The sequence below is a fragment of the Carica papaya genome, chromosome 4 (genome assembly GCF_054855325.1).
Source record: "Carica papaya isolate Zhongbai chromosome 4, ASM5485532v1, whole genome shotgun sequence".
Classification (NCBI taxonomy): domain Eukaryota; kingdom Viridiplantae; phylum Streptophyta; class Magnoliopsida; order Brassicales; family Caricaceae; genus Carica; species Carica papaya.
Window position 1 is genome coordinate 7942936 of NC_142312.1, and position 18471 is coordinate 7961406.

At 38.2% G+C, this 18471-nt stretch overlaps 1 protein-coding gene and 1 pseudogene across 1 annotated transcript; one reads left to right on the forward strand and one right to left on the reverse strand.

Annotated features, from left to right (window-relative positions):
* Positions 1 to 2335: 2335 nt before the first annotated feature.
* On the reverse strand, positions 2336 to 5083 carry LOC110811456 (uncharacterized; annotated as a pseudogene).
* An 8026-nt stretch (positions 5084 to 13109) lies between these two features.
* LOC110811442 (retrovirus-related Pol polyprotein from transposon TNT 1-94) lies at positions 13110 to 13964 on the forward strand. Its single transcript, XM_088218399.1, has one exon. The coding sequence runs from the start codon at positions 13110 to 13112 to the stop codon at positions 13962 to 13964; it is 855 nt and encodes a 284-aa protein (XP_088074525.1).
* The last annotated feature ends 4507 nt before the right edge of the window (positions 13965 to 18471 follow it).

Sequence of the window (18471 nt, forward strand, 5' to 3'; positions counted from 1 at the left end):
TCAACCTTTTTTGGTAAGCCTTTCGGGTGATACGTAATTGAGTTTCATATTCCCTATGTGCCGCAGCTATTCACTCTTGAATTCATTCCTTCATGGTCTAATACTGAATTGCATTAAGGTGTAATGATAACGCATATTGGATACTGAGCATGGAAATGAAGGCGCATACCCACTACACCCAAGAAGGAAAAAAAAACCTCACTGGCGTGCGCCACTATATAAATCCAAGCGGGCCCAATGAGAAGAGACCCGCCCACCCACTCTGTCTCATTTATTCTTTATTCAAAAAAAAAAACTACATAACGGGGGCCCTCGGACATCAAAATAGAAAAAAAAAGAAATACAATTAGAAAACATTTGAACTAAGATGCTATATCTATATTTAGATTAACCCATAAATTCAAGTTATATAATTAAAAGCCTACTCCCAATACCAACTATGAAATCCACACTCTAAAAGGTCAGAGTAGACATAAGCTAGATAAAAAGGGTCTAGCACCTCCTCTTCCCCAATCACCATCCGGGTAAACTCTTAGAGAGACCAGCTACATGGCAAGTCCGCTCCTATTTCCTCTATCTGATCTTGCATAAAACGAAAAATCTTAGTAAAGTCCTCACTTAGATCTTGTGGCGAAGAAGAAGCCAACTCATTTTGGACCCCAGTGGACGCCTTAGAAGTAGAACTCTTGGAGACCCGGGGGGCCCCTATAGAACAACTTCTTTCAGATGGAGAAGATTTCGAAATGGAAATCTCAATCCAATCGTTGGGGGAATAACGAGCGGGACGAGTTTGATCCAACTATGATCTATACTGAAAAATAGGGAGTTTCCAGGTCATGAGGTTGTATGTAAATTCAAAGTCAAGGAGGAATGCCACCGCTGTTTTGACAAACAAAAAGTACTAAAGAACGTAGAAAGAGAAAAACCAAACCTTTCAATTTCAAGAAGCAAACATCAAGACAATCATACTTACAGAGAAAAGACTCGTAATGGAAAGACTCATGGAATAAGATGGATAAAGAGAAAAATATAGAATTTACTAAAATATAAAGCTTTTAAGGGCCTCTAGTCTAATCTATTGTCTTACTCTACTAAGGGATCGTGAAGTGGTCTTGCTCTCTTCTTGTTCGGTTTGACTCACTTCTTGCGATGTAGGTGTTCAATTAACTAATCCCCCTCCACCTTCTGGTTGTTTCATGAGTGCGAAGAAAGCTGACTCCTTTTCAATATAAAGAAAGCAAAATAAAGAAATGTTCAAATCTAACAGAAGCCAGAAATCACATAGTATAGATGAATGGAACAATAAATGAAGAAAACCTGAACGGATAAACAAGAATGCAACCCTTTTTGAAGCTCGTTTCAAGCCGAAAAACTTTAAATGAAGCTTACATCACCCAATAATCTTTTTTCATATTCAAATAAAAAAATTACCCATCAATCATCCAACACAACCAACTATTCATAAAACAGAAATGAATTACATAAATTAGTGAGTGAAATAAGACGGCGAAAAGAAAAATGAAATCAAAGACCTAAGAACGAGCAAGGAAGATTTTGAGCCCCAACGACAAACGAACGGGCATTTTCGGGGACTAGCTCGCTTCCTATTCCTCAATAGGGAAATTCCTCGCACATAATTAAGGGAGCCATTGAAAGGTTACTAAAACACCAGATACGGTGACTACCCGAGCAAATGATAGAGGCAAGAACACTTTCCGGCCAAGTCCCATTAATTGATCATAACGATATCGTGGAAATGCTGTGTGGACCCATATATATAGGAACGGAAACAGAATCACCTTGATACTAAACCAGATCGAGCCCGGGATCTTCTTGAAAATGGGAAGATCTAGGATAGGCGGCCAACCTCCTGGAGAGAGCAATGTGCATGGACCAGGTGAGCAGGGATGCAGCTCCGTGGACCGCTCGTCGGGCCTGATAGGTGGTGGTATCACACCCTTCTCAAAGGAACCGTACGTGACTCTCGCGTCATACGGCTCCGTCCCGAAATCAGGACCTCCCCTTTCCTTTGACCAACGGGTCCTCGAACCAACCCCCCTCGGAAGGCCTTTTCATTCATTCATTGATTGATTCAAGTTAGCTATAGCTTGCTTCCAAGTCCAAGCGCTAGCAGTAGAAGCTAGTCACCGGAAGCGAACTTCTGGGCCGACTATAATATAAGTCATGAACGATATCGAAGCCAAGCCGGATAGGCTTTTTTATGTCGAAAGCCCCAAAACTCGCTATCTTATAGCAGACAACTAACACAAGCCTACTCAACAAATCTCATAAGTAAACGCCTATTCGCATCGCAACTAATAGAAAAAAACGACTATTAGACTAGACTAGCAGTTGAGTGCTCCTTGTTGTTCAGATCTTGATCGGGTCTGAGCTTCCCAAGCTCTATGCTGTTGGGGAACTCTGCAAGGGTCTTTCCTCCTTCTTGATTTACTATTTTTGAGTCTTTGGAGTACTTTGGGATTATATTCTGCACCGAGGATTTGTGCTTGTGGGCTAGGGTGAATATTGCAGACTAGCGGTTCTGGTGGTCGATAATCGTTCGGACTTGGTAAAGGTTATCGCAGCACCTGTAGTAGGATAGAGGACTTATCGCGATGCCCACGGACCAATTTACGATGTCTCTGTCACTGACATTCGTCAAGCAGGCCACGTGGATTGGCCAGGGTCTTCTTTGGCTAATGAGACCTTGATCCCGAAGCCTTCGGAGTATCTTTTTGACAGGCGCCTCTATTTGTATGGGGAATTCGCTGTTGATAGATCCCGCCCAGTGTCCTCCTCCTTCCCCCGCCGCCTTCTGACCTGTGGGAGTATACAATGACAACTTCCGGACACTCATGCCCGATCGTGAGACTGCCTGTTGAACGTCCGATGGTGCCTTGCTCCTACTTAAGCTATGCAACAACGAGATCCCCCTTGATCCTTGCTGGATGTGCTTGACGGTCCCACATAATACGCTCACCTGGGGACTTCTGACTCCAGTTATTCCAAGAGTCTCCACTAGTTAAACCTCGTCCAGTAGACTCCCTGTTTTGCTCATCCCCTTCGTCAGCTGTTTGATCGGGTTACTATCACCTAGGTTCCTAAACTTGGAATGGATGGCGGAATGTAGGTGGCAAACAGTTATATGGATACGGTGCTTTACCCGCAGACGCTTCTCCAGCTCTCGTAAAAATGGTATGGGAGTCGTCCTCGGAGGGACTTCCTGAATGACCGTACCGAGGAATTCTACCGTACTCCGTGCAGCTATTGTTGTTGATCCTGCAGAGCCTACCCAAAGGATCAGGCCGGATTGTAGGAAGTGGGCGATACGTTTTTGTATTTCTATGAGAAGCTCTACGGCACCCACGATTTCCAGTAGTAAGTCGTCGGCATATCGCACGTAACAAATCCTTATTAAGTAATGGGTTTTTAAGGGGGCCAACTTACGGGCCAGGCTTCTCTCTGACCTAATAACTAGTTTAGCCTCCCCGCCCAGCTCTATCAGCAGGCCCTTTCTTTTGCAATACTTAATAAGGTCTCTCATGGCCAAATTTGGATTACAGCCTTCTCTACCATAGAATTCGGCCTTCGGGGTCAACCCGTCGGCTTCTATGAGGAAGGCGGTGCAAAGGAGGCTCGAGGGCTTGTTAAGGAAGACGGCAAGGGCCGACGAAGGGGGGAAAACGAAAGGCGTTTTCTGGTCCCCCCTGAGCCGAAGGGTGCTTGTGGGGGGGGTGTGCCACGACGAAACAAGGGAATGAAAGGCCGCTTTGCATTGGATGCTCTTTACCCTCCCCACAATGATGGCTCTGTTGTCTTGGGGAGCGTTGAAGCTTGCTTCTTCTTCAAAGTTTTCTTGGTCATCAATACGACCTATCCTTAATAGAACCGATCTGATTCTCTGAACAATCAGAATTTCGTACTTCTATCGGATCCTCCCTATCTCCTGATCGAGCTTGTGTAGGTAGATATTGCCTGGTAGGGATCGTAAATGGATTCGAGTACAATTCTGATCGCCTCTTTCATGATCTTTTCTAAAGGTAGAACTACTATGAGCGGTCTAAACTTCGACCCTTATTTCTTTCTTCATATTGTAAAGGGGGGCAAAGCTCGTTTTTTGCTCCCTTTATTGAGAATCAAGGGCCCCCCCGCCATCGTTTCAGTGACTCATAGGGCTTCCCTAAGCTCAGTCTTTTAGGTTCTTGAGAATGGTCGCCACCTCTTCCAGGACTAGAATGATTATCCCTGCCCGATGGGTCTACATCCATCCCTGAATGTCGTCGGGTACTGTTCACTTCCCCGCCATTCTTGTAACCGTCACCTGTAATCCGCGCAGGTGTGTCCGCACCCCCCTGAGTGGACGAGAAAGAAAGAATTTCTCGAAATGACCCCCCCAGCTTCCAGACCCAGGAGTCAACTTTCCCGTATCAGCATTCGGTACATGTATCAGTCCATGGAAGAGTGAAAGGGTCATCACTACTGAGGATCTCTCCTCTAATCTTAGATAGGTCGTCTGAGGGTTCGCCGTGGTTCATTGTTGTGCTTACACACTAGGCTACCCTTCTCCGAAAGCTCCGTGGGACCACCTACCACTAGTCTTCAGCCAGAGGGGTTTATTGCACAAAAACGCTGGGACGCAGTTTCCCGAAGAGGGAAGCCCAACGAATGTCAGATGCAAAGCTCCGCACCTCATTAAGATCATATTGGCATACTCTCCCAAAAAAAAAAGAGCAGACCCCATTGAAGACGAGAGTAAGGTAAACGGCGGCAGTAACTTAACTATCCACCGCCCTTCTCACAGAACCGTACGTGGACGTTACCGCTCATACAGCTCCCAGCCAGCAAGCAGTTAGCCTTCCTCTATAAAGAATGGATGGAAGTGTGGATGAATCGAATTAAATAGAGCAATTTGGTTTTTCTTTTCAACAATAACATGATAAGAGCATCCCTTTCACAAAAACCTACGGATCCCCCTCCTTTCCTACCACTTCAGCACCTTGTGATCCTTGAGAAGATCGTTACGAGCCCTCTCCGTTAATGTTTTTGTAGATTTCGAAAATTCCATAATGGATCAGGACGAGAATGAATCTAGGAATCCAGGACATACTAATCCTGGAGCTTCCGCTTCTCCTCTGGGAAGGGCTTTATTTAGATAGAGAGGATAACCGGACTCGAAGGACTGTAAGGTCAGAAGATTGCCTTGCAAAGAAAAGAAAGTTGACTTACTTGATGCTTTAAAGAAGTGAATATAAGCCTTAAATCCTGCACTTATTCGTTTAGTAGATTCCCCGCTTTCCTTACCTTAGCCGGAAGATAGATCGAAGAGAGGGGGTGTATGATTGAGCTTCTCCTTTAGTAGAGCCAATGCCTCCTCTCTCGCTGCTACTGAGCGTCATGCTGAGCTACCTCATTCTCTTCCTGTTGAGGTGGGAAAGCCCTCATAACTTCTATTCAATCAGTTTAGTTTGAAACCCCTGGTCGAGCTTCTTTCTTCTGCTTCTTTTGTTGATTCCCCAGTTTTGGTTGATTCTCTGGTATCTGGTCTTGTAGCTGATCTTGCAGCTCTTCTCTTTTCCACTCAGAAGCTGGTATTCAATTAGCTTAGCTGGGGAGAAAAGAACGGAAACAAAGAAGAAGGTAAGATGCTAACCTTGCTTTCAGTAATGGTAAGAGTGGCAATGTGTCCTTCTAACAATGTGTCCCTTCCTTGTTTTGTTGGGTTACACCCTTCCTTTGTCAACGCACCTATAAAATAGGGTAGGGAAGCTAAACTACTTATTAGTATAGCCAGCTCCCATACTCTCCTGCAACCTGAAGTCGAAAGAGAACCGCAATGTCAGCTCTTTGAATGAAACTCTGTAACTGTTTAGCTTAGTCGAGTTCTCCTATAAGACTGTGATGAAACAGGTTTCTGTTGAGGGAAACGACTGCTTAGTCGAGTATCTCCGCACCTCTGCTTGAAGAAGATTCCCTTGCAAATTCATCTACTGAAATTGACATCTTACAAAAGCTTTCATCTCCAACTCTGAACTCCAAGACTGAACTCCTACTCTAGGTACTACTTTATGCCCCTCGCCTTAGCTTCTCATACTTAACGCAAGTTCAATAGTTAAGAAATGAACTATTTATGGGAGTTCTTCACTCAGAAGAATCAGACTCAGACTGAGCTTCATTGCCAATCCTGTGAGCATCTTCTTCAAACCTCGACTTTGAGTTCCTAGTCGTATCTTCGAACTCAGATTCGTTCCTTTTCTCAGATTCATCCCACTCCTTTCTCTTTTGCTTCTGTGCTATTCTGTTACCCCCCTCGTCCTAGTCCTATAGTGAACCTTTCCCCTCTTCTCCTTCTTGCTAAAGATCTGGCAGAAAAGGGAGATCCCCTTGCAAAGAAAGAAGGTTTAGCTCCTTGTTGAGGAAGCATCCAACGCAGCTTCTTCTGCGAACTCTTCTGCTGCAGCAGAAGAGTTCCGATCCTTTAGATCCGATGCAACAAGATCCGCTCTTTCTCTGGCTCCCTTACTTGAAACCTTTTAGTCGATCTAGTCAGTCAAACAATTTTCAACTCCGATCCTTTCAGCACTAGTTTAGCTGTAAGCCAATGCCTTTAGTCAATCTGGTTGTTAGTCTCCTTCCTCTTTAGTCTAGCTGACAGTTTTTCCCTTGACTCGCCTCTATGTGCCTGCTTTCCGAAGTCAATATTCTCTCTTTCCTCTAAGTCGATGAGTTCCGTTCCCTCGTTTACTACTTTCCGAGAAAGATATGCTCCGGTATTAAATTAAATAAATTAGGGTTCCAAACCTTCCACGGCAAGTTTAGGCTTAGGAAGATTTTCTCTTTGTTCTATCTAGTGAAGTAGATTTAAATTCCGGTGAAGAGAGGTTTGATGCTTTAGCAAATTTAAAAAGGCTTTGTATGGCCATAAGAAAGCTCCAAGGGGAATTTCAGCAGCAATAGATTTCAAAGGAGTTGATGAGGTATTTATTGTTTGCCTTTATGGCGATGATTTAATCTATATTAGCAATAGTCCTTCATTATTGGCTGATTTCAAAAAACTTATGATTGAAGAGTTTGATATGACTTATTTGAGTTTGATGAACTATTTTTTGAGACTACAAACACATCAAAGTGATCTAAGATTTTTTATTTGTCAATAAAAATATGCAAAGAATCTTCTTAATAAGTTTAAGTTGTAAGATTACAATTTGATGGAAACTCCAATGGTAACTAATCAAAATTTTAGTGTTGAAGATGGAGAAGAACAAGTTGATGCTCATGTTTATCGAAATTTTATTAGAAATAAATTGAAGATAAGAGGTTTTTACATATGCAAAAATATAAAATTTAAGATAATTAAAAAGATATATTGAAAACAGAAAATATATTATATTCAATCTGAATAAGATGTTGTTACAAACAAAAACATAGCCTATATATAGGCAGCAAAAAACCACTTATTAATTTTTCTATTGGTAACCGTCCATTTATTTTATTTAATTACTATTAAGTTCTGCTATTTAACTTTTACTATTTAATTTTTTGTTATTTGTTTTAATTTTTCATAACCACTCATTTTAATTTTTCTGTAACTAACAATTTAATAAAATAAATTAATTCTAACAATCTCCCCCTTTTAATTTTTTTTCTTTGACATGTCGATCAGATTCCGATTGTGTATGAACTTTTCTTTGATCAATACTTCTGTGAAGATATCAGCAAGCTGAAGATCCATCCTACAAAATTTGAGTTGTACCTCTTGGTGCTCGACAGCTTCCCAAATTTAATGATACTTGATAGCAAAATGTTTGGTTGCGTCATGACTAACTGGATTTTCACTAATTGAAATTGCTGACTTACGGTCACTGAATATTGTTGTTGGTTCTTCTTACTTCTCACTAATATCTTCTAGAATCTGTTTTAACTAGACTACTTGTGTGACGGCATGTGCTGCTGCTACGTACTCAGCTTTAGCTGATGATAATGCCACTACACTCCGCTTCTTTGATGACCATAAACAAAGACTAGTTCCAAGTGAAAAAGCATTTCCTGATGTACTTTTCATGTCATCAACATATCTAGCCAAATTGCTATCTATGCAGCTAATCAACTGAGTTTTCTACTGGTCTATACCATAAGCCATAATCTGTTGTACCTTTAATATATTTGAGCACTCTCTTTGCAAATGTGAATTTAGTTGATTCGGACTGTTCATGAATCTTTATAATAGACTAGCAGCAAACATGATGTCTGGTCATGTTACAGTCAAATATAAAAAACTTACAACTAAACTCCTGTAGGTGGTTTCATCTGCCATCTTTGCTCCATCGTCTTTTCTTAGCTTTTCATTGACCATTAGGGGAGTTGTAACTGATTTGCAATCTTACATATTAAATTTCTTCAAAATATTTTCTTCATATTTTTTATTTGATATAAAGACGCCTGTATCACATTAGCATACTTTTATACCCAAAAAATAATGCAGGAAGTCGAAATCACTCATCTCATATGTCTCCATCATATCTTTTTTGAATTCTCAGAGCATTGTCTTATTGTTACCTGTGTAAATTAAATCATCAACATATAATGAGACAATTAGAATATTAGTACTTATTTTCTTGACATCTAAAGTCGGCTTGCTCTTGCTTTTTTAAAATTCTTTATGCGTGAAATACTTGTTTATCTCAATATACCATGCTCTTGGTTCTTGCTTTAGGCCGTATAACGCTATCTTTAGTTTGTATATTCTGTTTTCTCCCCTTTCAACTAGAAATTTTTCTGGTTGTTCAACATAAATGTATTCGCTTAGATAACTATTCAAGAAGTTTAATTTAATATTAAGTTGATGCAATTGCCATCCTTTTTGAGCTGTCAAAGCAATAATAGTTTTAATTGTCTCTAACCTTGCTGTAGGTGCATAAGTCTCATAATAGTTTATGCCATACTTTTGCTTAAAGCCTTTTGTCACGAGTCTTGATTTATACTTCTGAATTGAGCCATTTGAATTCAATTTTATCTTATAAATTCATTTAACATTGATCACTGCACGATCTTCTGGTTGATCTATTAGCTCTCAAGTATTATTTTTTTCTATCATATGAATTTCATCTTACATGGCTTTTACCCAATATTGTTGCTTCTCAACTTCTTCGAAATTTTGTGGCTCAACTAGCGAGAAATTACATGACTCATAAATTTTTACTAGACTTCTTACTCTTCTTAGAGCTGACTCTAGAGTAGTCGACTCTTTTCTGGCATTTTTACTAGAACTCAGACTTGAACTTGGACTAGAAGTTGAGCTTGAACTAGGCTCATTTTGTCTTGAAGTGCTATCTTGAGTAGTTTGTCCTCCAAATGAGATAATAATGAGAGATGACTGATTTTCTTAAACCTTCTCGTCTTCCCAATTCTGAGATGCTAATCATCAACTTCTTCTTTTCTAAACTATACAATCTATACCCTTTTATACCGTTAGTATAGCCTGCAAAAATACATCTTTCCCTTTTGTTATCAAACTTTGATCTATTTTTGATTGGTACATGAGCATAACATATACAACCAAAAATCTTCATATGACTAATCATTGGCTTGACACCACTCCATGCTTCAATTGGAGTTCGATTTGGAATAGATTTTGTTGGACTCCTGTTTAATATATAAACTGTTGTATTTACTGCTTCTGCCCAAAAAGTGTTAGGCATATTTTTCTTCTTCAATATCGATCTAGCCATCTCGACAATTATGCGATTCCTTCTCTTAGTGACACCATTTTATTGAGGAGTATATGCTACTGTCAACTGTCTCCGAATACTGCGTTCTTCACAAAAATTATCGAAGTTCTTTGAGGTAAACTCACCACCTGGATCACTTCATAAAATTTTAATTTTACGATCGCTTTAATTTTTCACAATGGCTTTAAATTTCCTGAACACTTCAAAGGCATTTGATTTTTCTTTTAAAAAATATATCAATGCCATCCTTGAATAATCATCAATTAAAATTAGAAAATACTAATTTTGGCCTTGTGAAGGTATTTGCATCTTTTTGCATATGTCAGTATGTACCAGTTCAAGTAGTACACGTGCTCGCCAAGATACTCCATATGGAAAAGATGCTTGATACTACTTACAGAGATGGATCCTTCACATGTGCTCGAATTTGTGTTGATAAATGATAGACCTTGAACCATATTTTTAACTCTTAATAGCTTTAGAGCATTATAGTTGAGATGACCGTACCTTTTATGCCATAAATTTGAGCAGTCAGCTACCTCAGTTCGTAATGTCATTTCTAAAGCATATTTTATTTGCAGCAGAAAATTTTTGGACTTCTCCATTTTAACTTTGGCAAGTAAATAATTGTTATTTGCGTTATTGAACATTTTGTAATCTCCATCTTCAAAATAAATTGCATAACCATTTTGTAAAGTTGTCCTATACTCAGCAGATTCTGCTTTAGATCTTGGACTAATAGCACAACTCGAAGAAATTTAGGTCTCATCTTAGTTTGCATTGCAATACTGCCTTTGCCTTTAGCTTGAACCAGATGACAATTTCCCATACGTACCTTGGTTTCATATGACGTATCTATATCTTTGAATAATTTTTGATTACCTGTTATGTGGTTTGTGCAGCCACTATCCAGATACCAAATATCATCATTTTCTTCTATTGCAGCATGACACGTGAAGAAAATATTTTTAGAATTCTCATTTTTTTCTATGAAATTTGCGCGATCATGAACTTGACTTCTGTTTCTGCAGTATCTAGCGATATGACCGTGTTGTTTGCATTTGTTGCAACGTTTCTTCTTCCAACATCTCGACGTACTATGATTTGATTTCTTATACATGTCACACCACATATTTGAACTTGAACCTACTTCTCCTTCAGTTTGATTTTGCTGCTTCTTCATATTTTGTCCACCTTTTTTCTGATAATTTCTTTGATTTGTCAAAGAAGTTTGAGTTCTAAAACTAGTGCTAAAAGCACTTTCAATAGAGTTGCTCACACTTTGTAATTTTCTTGCCTCGTGCGACTCCAACAAACTCATCAATTGTTGAATTGTAAGAGTAGATAAATCTTTCGACTCTTTAACTGCTGCAACAATATATTCATATTTTTCAGTTAAGCTAATTAAAATTTTTTTTACTACCATTTGATCAACAATTTCTTCACCAAAATTATGCATTTGGTTCACGATCTCGATCAACTTCGAGAAATACTCTTTTATTTTTTCTGACTTCTTCATTTGTAAATTTTAAAATTGTATGCGCAAGGTCTAAAACTTTATGGCTATCACCTTTGCGGATTCCTAAAACTTTTCTTACAATATATCCCATGCTTCTTTCGATCCAGTTGCAACAATTATCTGAGAGAGCAAACTCTCTGCAACACCTTGTTGTATGAGAAACAAGGCTCTGACATCCTCCATCTAATCTTCCTCCAACTTCTTTATTTCTACTGGTGCTAGTTGATGCCCAGCAACAAATTGAGAATAACCATTCTCAACTATATCCCACAACCCTTGTGATCGTAGCAACATTCGCATTTTTATCTTCCATACATCATAATTTTCTCCAAAAAATATAGGAACCATTGTCTCCACCATACTTGCGCAAACACCTAAAGCCATTAATTAAAAAATACTTCTTTCACGAATGTAAATCACTACTTTCCTAACACCTATCCTCGAACCAGCCTCTGATACCAGTTGTAAGAAATAAACTAAAGATAAGAGGTTTTTACTAATGCAAAAATATAAAATTTAAGATAACTAGAGATATATATTGAAAAAAATATATATTATATTCAATCTGAATGTGATGCTATTATAGAAAAAAGCATAGCCTATATATAGGCAAAAAAAAAAAAAACCCCGATTAATTTTTGTTAGAAGTGGTGTTTGGGATGACTGCTACATCAGTAAATCTGTTTGTGCCTAAATTTGAAAATTTTAAAGTAGTGCTTCCTATCTTTTAGGAGTTTATTATTTTCTGATTTATTATGTGATCATGGTCTATTTTTAGGATCATGAATTTAGTGATTAGTTAATTTCAAATCTATATAATATATGTTTTGAATTCAATGAAAAACTGAACTTCTCCATAAAGTTGTGTTTGTTTTTCTACTACAACTTCACTCTAACAACACTTGGTATTAGGGTATCTTTTCTTAAGGGACCTGTAAGTGTTTTAGATTGATTTCAAGTGGCTGTCATGGATTCAGAATCCAGTTTCTCGTCGATCACTCCTCTTGTTTTTTATGGTGAAAATTATCAGATCTGGGCTGTCAAGATGAAGGTATTTCTGGATGCACTGGACCTCTGGGAAGCAGTAGAAGATGATTACGAGATTTCTCTACTACCAAATAACCTCACAATGGCGCAGATCAAAAATCACAAAGAAAAAAAAAACAAAGAAGTTGAAGGCAAAGGCTTGCCTATTTGCAGCAGTATCATCAACAATTTTTATCCGAGTCATGTTGCTCAAATCAGCAAAAGCAATCTGGGATTATCTCAAATTAGAGTATGAAGGTGATGAGAGAATTAAAGGGATGCAAGTGTTGAATTTGATAAGAGATTTTGAACTACAGAAGATGGAGTCAGAAACGATCAAAGAGTATTCTGACAGGCTTCTAAGCATCAGCAATAAAGTGAAATTTCTTGGTTCTTATCTATCCGACTCAAGGATCGTTGAAAAATTGCTAGTAACAATGCGTGAAAAATTTGAGGCTACCATTACAGCCTTAGAAAACACAAGGGATTTGTCAAAAATCTCTCTCGTAGAACTCTTAAATGCTTTACAAGCACAAGAACAGAGAAGGGTCATGGGGTAGGAAGAAGCAGTTGAGGGAGCTTTGCCTATGAAGCATCAAGACAATATGAAGAATAAAAAGAAGAAGAACAAGAAGACAAATACTGGTGGTGAAGCAGCTGCTAACAACAGCAAAGGAAAAGGTGGAAATGCTGGTGGAAATCACTCACCATGTCATCATTGTGGCAAAAAAGGCCACCCTCCTTTTCGATGTTAGAGAAGACCCCATGCAAAATGCAGCAAATGCAATCAAACCGGTCATGAAGCTGTAATTTGTGAAGTTAAGACTCAATAGCATAACATGGAAGCACAGGCTGCTGATCAGGAGGAGGAGAACCAACTTTTTGTTGCAACATGTTTCACAAGTTGTGAATCAAGTAAAAGCTGGCTTGTTAATAGTGATATCACAAACCACATGACATATGACAAAAATATTTTCAAAGAACTGAGAAATATAGAATCCACAAAGGTTAGAATTGAAAATGGAGATTACATCGCATTCAAAGGAAAAGGAATGGTTTCAATCACAGGGTGTATAGATACGAAACTAATTTCTAATTTACTCTATGTTCCTAGCATTAACCAGAATTTGCTTAGTGTCAATCAGCTAATTGAGAAAGGCTTCAAAGTGTATTTTAAAGACAATCACTGCTTGATTAAAGATGCAACAAATCAAGACATGTTCAAGATCAAAATGATCAAGAAAAGCTTTATGTTGGATCCTATAAAGAATGAAGAATCAGCTTATTCAGTAAAGAAAAGTGTGACTGAAATTTGGCACAAGAGGCTTGGTCATTACCATCATCAAGAAATGCTCAGGCTAAATTTGAAGCAAATGGTAAGGGATTTACCTACTCTCGACAGTGATTTACCCCACTGCAAAGAGTGTCAATTTGGAAAGCAGCATAGGCATTCATTTCCAAAATCAACTTGGAGAGCAACAAAAAAATTGTATCTAATACACACTGATCTTGCAGGTCCAATGAGGATGCCCTCTCTCAATGGTAGCTTATATTGCATTATGTTTATTGATGATCTAACAAGAATGTGTTGGATATTCTTTTTGAAATTCGAATATGAAGTTGCTAGCGTATTCTGGAAGTTTAAAGAAAGAGTAGAAAATGAAAGTGGTTGCACAATCCGAAGTTTGAAGTAAGATAATGACACTGAGTATACATCATATCAATTTAATATTTTTTGTAATGAAGCAGGAATACAACATTAGTTAACAGCACCGTACACTCCATAACAAAATGATGTTAGTGAAAGAAGGAATCGATTCATCATGGAAATGGTAAGATGCATGCTGCATGACAAAGACTTAACAAAGTTTGTTTAGGCAGAAGTTGCAAATACATCAGTTTTTCTCCAAAATAGGCTTTCAACCACAGTAGTAAAAGATATGACACCATTTAAAGCATGGTTCGGCTATAAACCCACAATGAACTTCCTAAAAGTATTTGGGAGTCTTTGTTTCACTTATGTTCCTGAAGTGAAGTGTGACAAGCTGGATAGGAGATCAATACCAGGAAATTTTTGTTGGTTACAACACCGTTTCAAAAGCTTACAAGATCTTTCATCCTGAAACAAAAAAGACAACCATAAGCCGAGATGTATACTTTATAGAAAGTGAAAAGTGGTATTGGTCCGAAAACAAAAATCTTATCTAATCTCAACTGAGATGAACATCCATTGTCCCATCCAAGAAAGGGACAAACATGGCATAGATGAATGGGAGGATGAAGCTGTAGATGATGTTCCAATCAGAGGCACTCGGTTACTCTCTGATATATATCAAAGTTGTAATATATTTGTGTGTGAGCCAGCAAGTGTTGATGAAGCAAAACTGAATAAAAAATGGATGGTTGCAATAAAGGAGGAGTTGTACATGATCGAGAAAAATAATACATGGCAGCTTGTTAACAGACCTCCAGATAGAAAAATCATTTGAGTAAAATGGGTTTTCAAAACCAAGCTCAATGCCGATGGCTCCATCAACAAACACAAGGTGAGGCTTGTGGTCAAAAGTTACGCCCAGATTTTTGGAGTGGACTGCTCAGACACATTTGCACCAATTGCCAGGCTAGACACCATTAGGTTACTGCTTGCTGTTGCAGCACAAAAGGGCTAGAAAGTGTACCAGTTGGATGTTAAATCAGCATTTTTAAATGGTCTTTTGCAAGAAGAAATCTATGTTGAGCAACTAGAAGGCTTTGTGAAAAAAGGTGAAGAAGAAAAGGTTTATGAAGAGAATGAAGCTTGTTGAGGCTAAGAAATTCTTCCTCTTTTCTTAATTATTTCCAGCACCAAAGGCTGATTTATACAGGTTTTACAACCAATTTCTGACCAAAAAAACTATAACATAGTTGGTGACAGCAAAAGGAATAACAGAATTAGTGGCAGGGTACACCTCACCAATTCTATTATTCTGCTCATTAACATAAGGACAAAATAGAAAAGCAGAAATTATTCCCTCATTTTCTAAACTCCCCCTCAATCTAGTTTACATATATGTTGAGTAAACCTAGATTGGACATGATGTTATCAAAGAACCCTTTTGATAGAGCTTTTGTTAGGATGTCTGTTATCTATTGATTGGTCGGAATGTGTATAAGTGTTATAGTCCCATCTTCTAACTTTTTCTCAATGAAATGACAATCAATCTCCACATGTTTGGTTCGGTCATGATGCACAAGATTCTTGATCATGCTGATGGTTGATTAGTTATCACACCATACTTTCATAGGAGTATTATCAAAGAATTTTAATTCAACTAATATCTTCCTCAACCATATTCTTTCACATATCCCATGAGCAAGTGCCCGAAATTCAGATTCTGCACTGCTTCGTGATACCACAAATTGTTTCTTACTGTGCCACGTGACCAAATTCCCCCAGACATAGGTACAGTAGCCTGATGTAGATCTTCTGTCAATTATCGACCCTGCCCAATCAGCATCAGTAAAGATCTCGACATTTCTTTTCATCATTTTTTGAAAAGACAATCCTTGACCTGGACTCATTTTTAAGTATCTCAAAATGTGATATACTGCCTTCATGTGTTCCTCAGTTGGTTGATTCATAAATTGGCTCACCACACTAACTGCAAAACTAATGTCAGGTCTTGTATGTGCCAAGTAGATGAGTTTTCCAACAAGTCTTTGATATCTTCCCTTATCAACAGTCTTATCACTGATTTTGGACCCGAGTTTGATTGTTGGGTCCATAGGTGAGTCTGCAGGCTTGCTCCCAAGCATTACTGTCTCTTTAAGAAGATCTAGGACGTACTTTCGTTGTGCTACAGAAATTTCTCTTTTTGATCGGGCTACTTCCATCCCAAGAAAGTACCTAAGTGTCCCAAGGTCTTTAATCTCAAATTCCTTGGCCAAGAACTCTTTGAGTCTCTGAATTTCTACAATGTGATCACCTGTAAGAATGATGTCCTCCACATAGACAATTAAGATGGATTTCTTACCTAAAGCTCAATGTTTGACAAACATTGTATGATCTGATTGACACTGCTCATATCCTTTTTATTTTTCTACTTTTATAAATCTATTAAACCATGCACTTGGAGATTGCTTCAAACCATAGAGTGCTTTTTTTGGTTTGTACACCTTCTGGGGACTGTCAGTTAGTTCAATACCTGGTGGGATGTCCATATATACTTATTCCTCAAGATCACCATTGAGGAAAACATTCTTCACATTTAGCTAATAAAGTGGCCAATCAAGATTTGATACGAGTGAAAGAAGTACCCGAATTGTGTTTTATTTAGCTACTGGAGCAAATGTTTCCTGATAGTCAATCCCATAGGATTGAGTAAAGCATTTGGCTACCAGGCGAGCCTTATGTCGATTTATACTTCCATCTAGATTGTATTTAGTTGTAAAGACCCACTTGCACCCTACCTGATATTTTTCTGGTGGTAGATCTGACAGTTCCCATGTTCCATTTTTCTCAAGTACTCTAATTTTCTCTTGAACAATTATTCTCCATTTAGGTATTTTAAGAGCTTCATGAACTATTTTTGGTTCTGGAGAACTGCTATCTAGCCTGTTCACAAACGCATGGTAATCCAAAAATAACTTCTCTAATTATATAGGATGCTTGGTGCATGCTCAAGTTCCTTTTCTCAAGGCAATAGGCAAATCAGTGTTAGTATCAATAGTAAGGATAGAAGTATCATTACCTGTCAATTTCTGGATGTCTGGAGTGGGGATAGATTCATGGCAAAGCTCGGTGGAGTTAGATATTTTCCCTTCTCAAACTTTGTTTCTTCTAATGTAGACACGTAACTTATAATTTGCATGTACTATTACTATCATTGAGTTAGATTCTTTATGTGAAGTTTCAGGCCCTAGAGGGAAAGAATCTAGTGTAAGAGTCTGTGGGTAAATGGGAGGTATGCTTACATCCCACAACTGATATTTCTGAGTAAAGTTCTCCCTTTTAATATGAGTTATGGGATAATATGATTGGTTTTCAATGAATGTGACATCCATGGTGTTGTAAAATTTATAGGTGTCTGGAACTAGATATTTATATCCTTTTTTATTCGACGAGTATTCAAAAAAGATACATTTGAGAGCTCTTGGGTCAAGTTTTCCTCCGAGATGGGTATGTATATGGACATATGCTGAATAACCAAATACTTTGTGTGGTAATGTGTTTAAGAGATGAGATTCAGGGAAAGCTCGTGAGAGAGTGGTGTTTGGTGATTGAAAACGTAAGACTCGGGAGGGCATTCGGTTTATCAAGTAGGTAGCCATGAGTACAGCCTCTCCCCAAAGAAATTTAAGAACATGAGTGGTAAACATAAGTGATCTAGCCACCTCAAGAATGTGCATGTTTTTTCTTTCGGCTACTCCATTTTGTTGTGAAGTATGCACACAAGAACTCTGGTGAATAATCCCATGTTCGGTCAGGTATTTACCAAGGGTTGTTTTGAAATAGTCACATGCATTATTAGATTTGAGTACTTGAATTTGGGTATGAAATTGTGTTCGAATCATAGCATGGAACTTTTGAAAGAGAGGTTCAACTTCATATTTGTTTTTCATAAGAAATACCCAACTTATTCTTCTATAATCATCAATAAAGGATACAAACCACATAGTTCCAGTGATGTTGGTGACCCTGGAGGGGCTCCACACATCGCTATGAATTAGTGCGAATGGTTTTGAAGGTTTATATTGTAAACTAGGAAAAGAATTACGAATATATTTATTCATGAACAGTACAGGGAACAACTTTTTCAAGTATACAAAGTTTGGATGTCCCACTCTATAGTGTCACAGCATAATATCACGATCATTGTTTGAATGACTTACAGAGACAGCATTGTGAGTTTGTTCTCTAGAAGGATTAGGTTGAAGTAGGTACAGTCCTGAGCTTATCCTAACATTGCCAATCATCTTCTCCGAGTCCAAATCTTGAAATTCATATAGGTTATAAACAAGCTTAGCCACACAATTCAAATATGTACATAGTTTGCTTACTGACAGTAAGTTACAATCAAGATTTAGAACATAAAGAACTAAATTAAGAGTCAAAGTGCGGTGATAAAATCCCAGAACCCATTCCTGCCACTTTTGAAAGAGATCCATTCGCTATTCTGATTGAGTAGTCTCCTCTTTACACTTACTGTATTTTTGAAACAG

Excerpts from the sequence above, each read along its gene's own strand:
- LOC110811442 (XM_088218399.1), top strand. The coding sequence starts at position 13,110 with ATGGAAGCACAGGCTGCTGATCAGGAGGAGGAGAACCAACTTTTTGTT.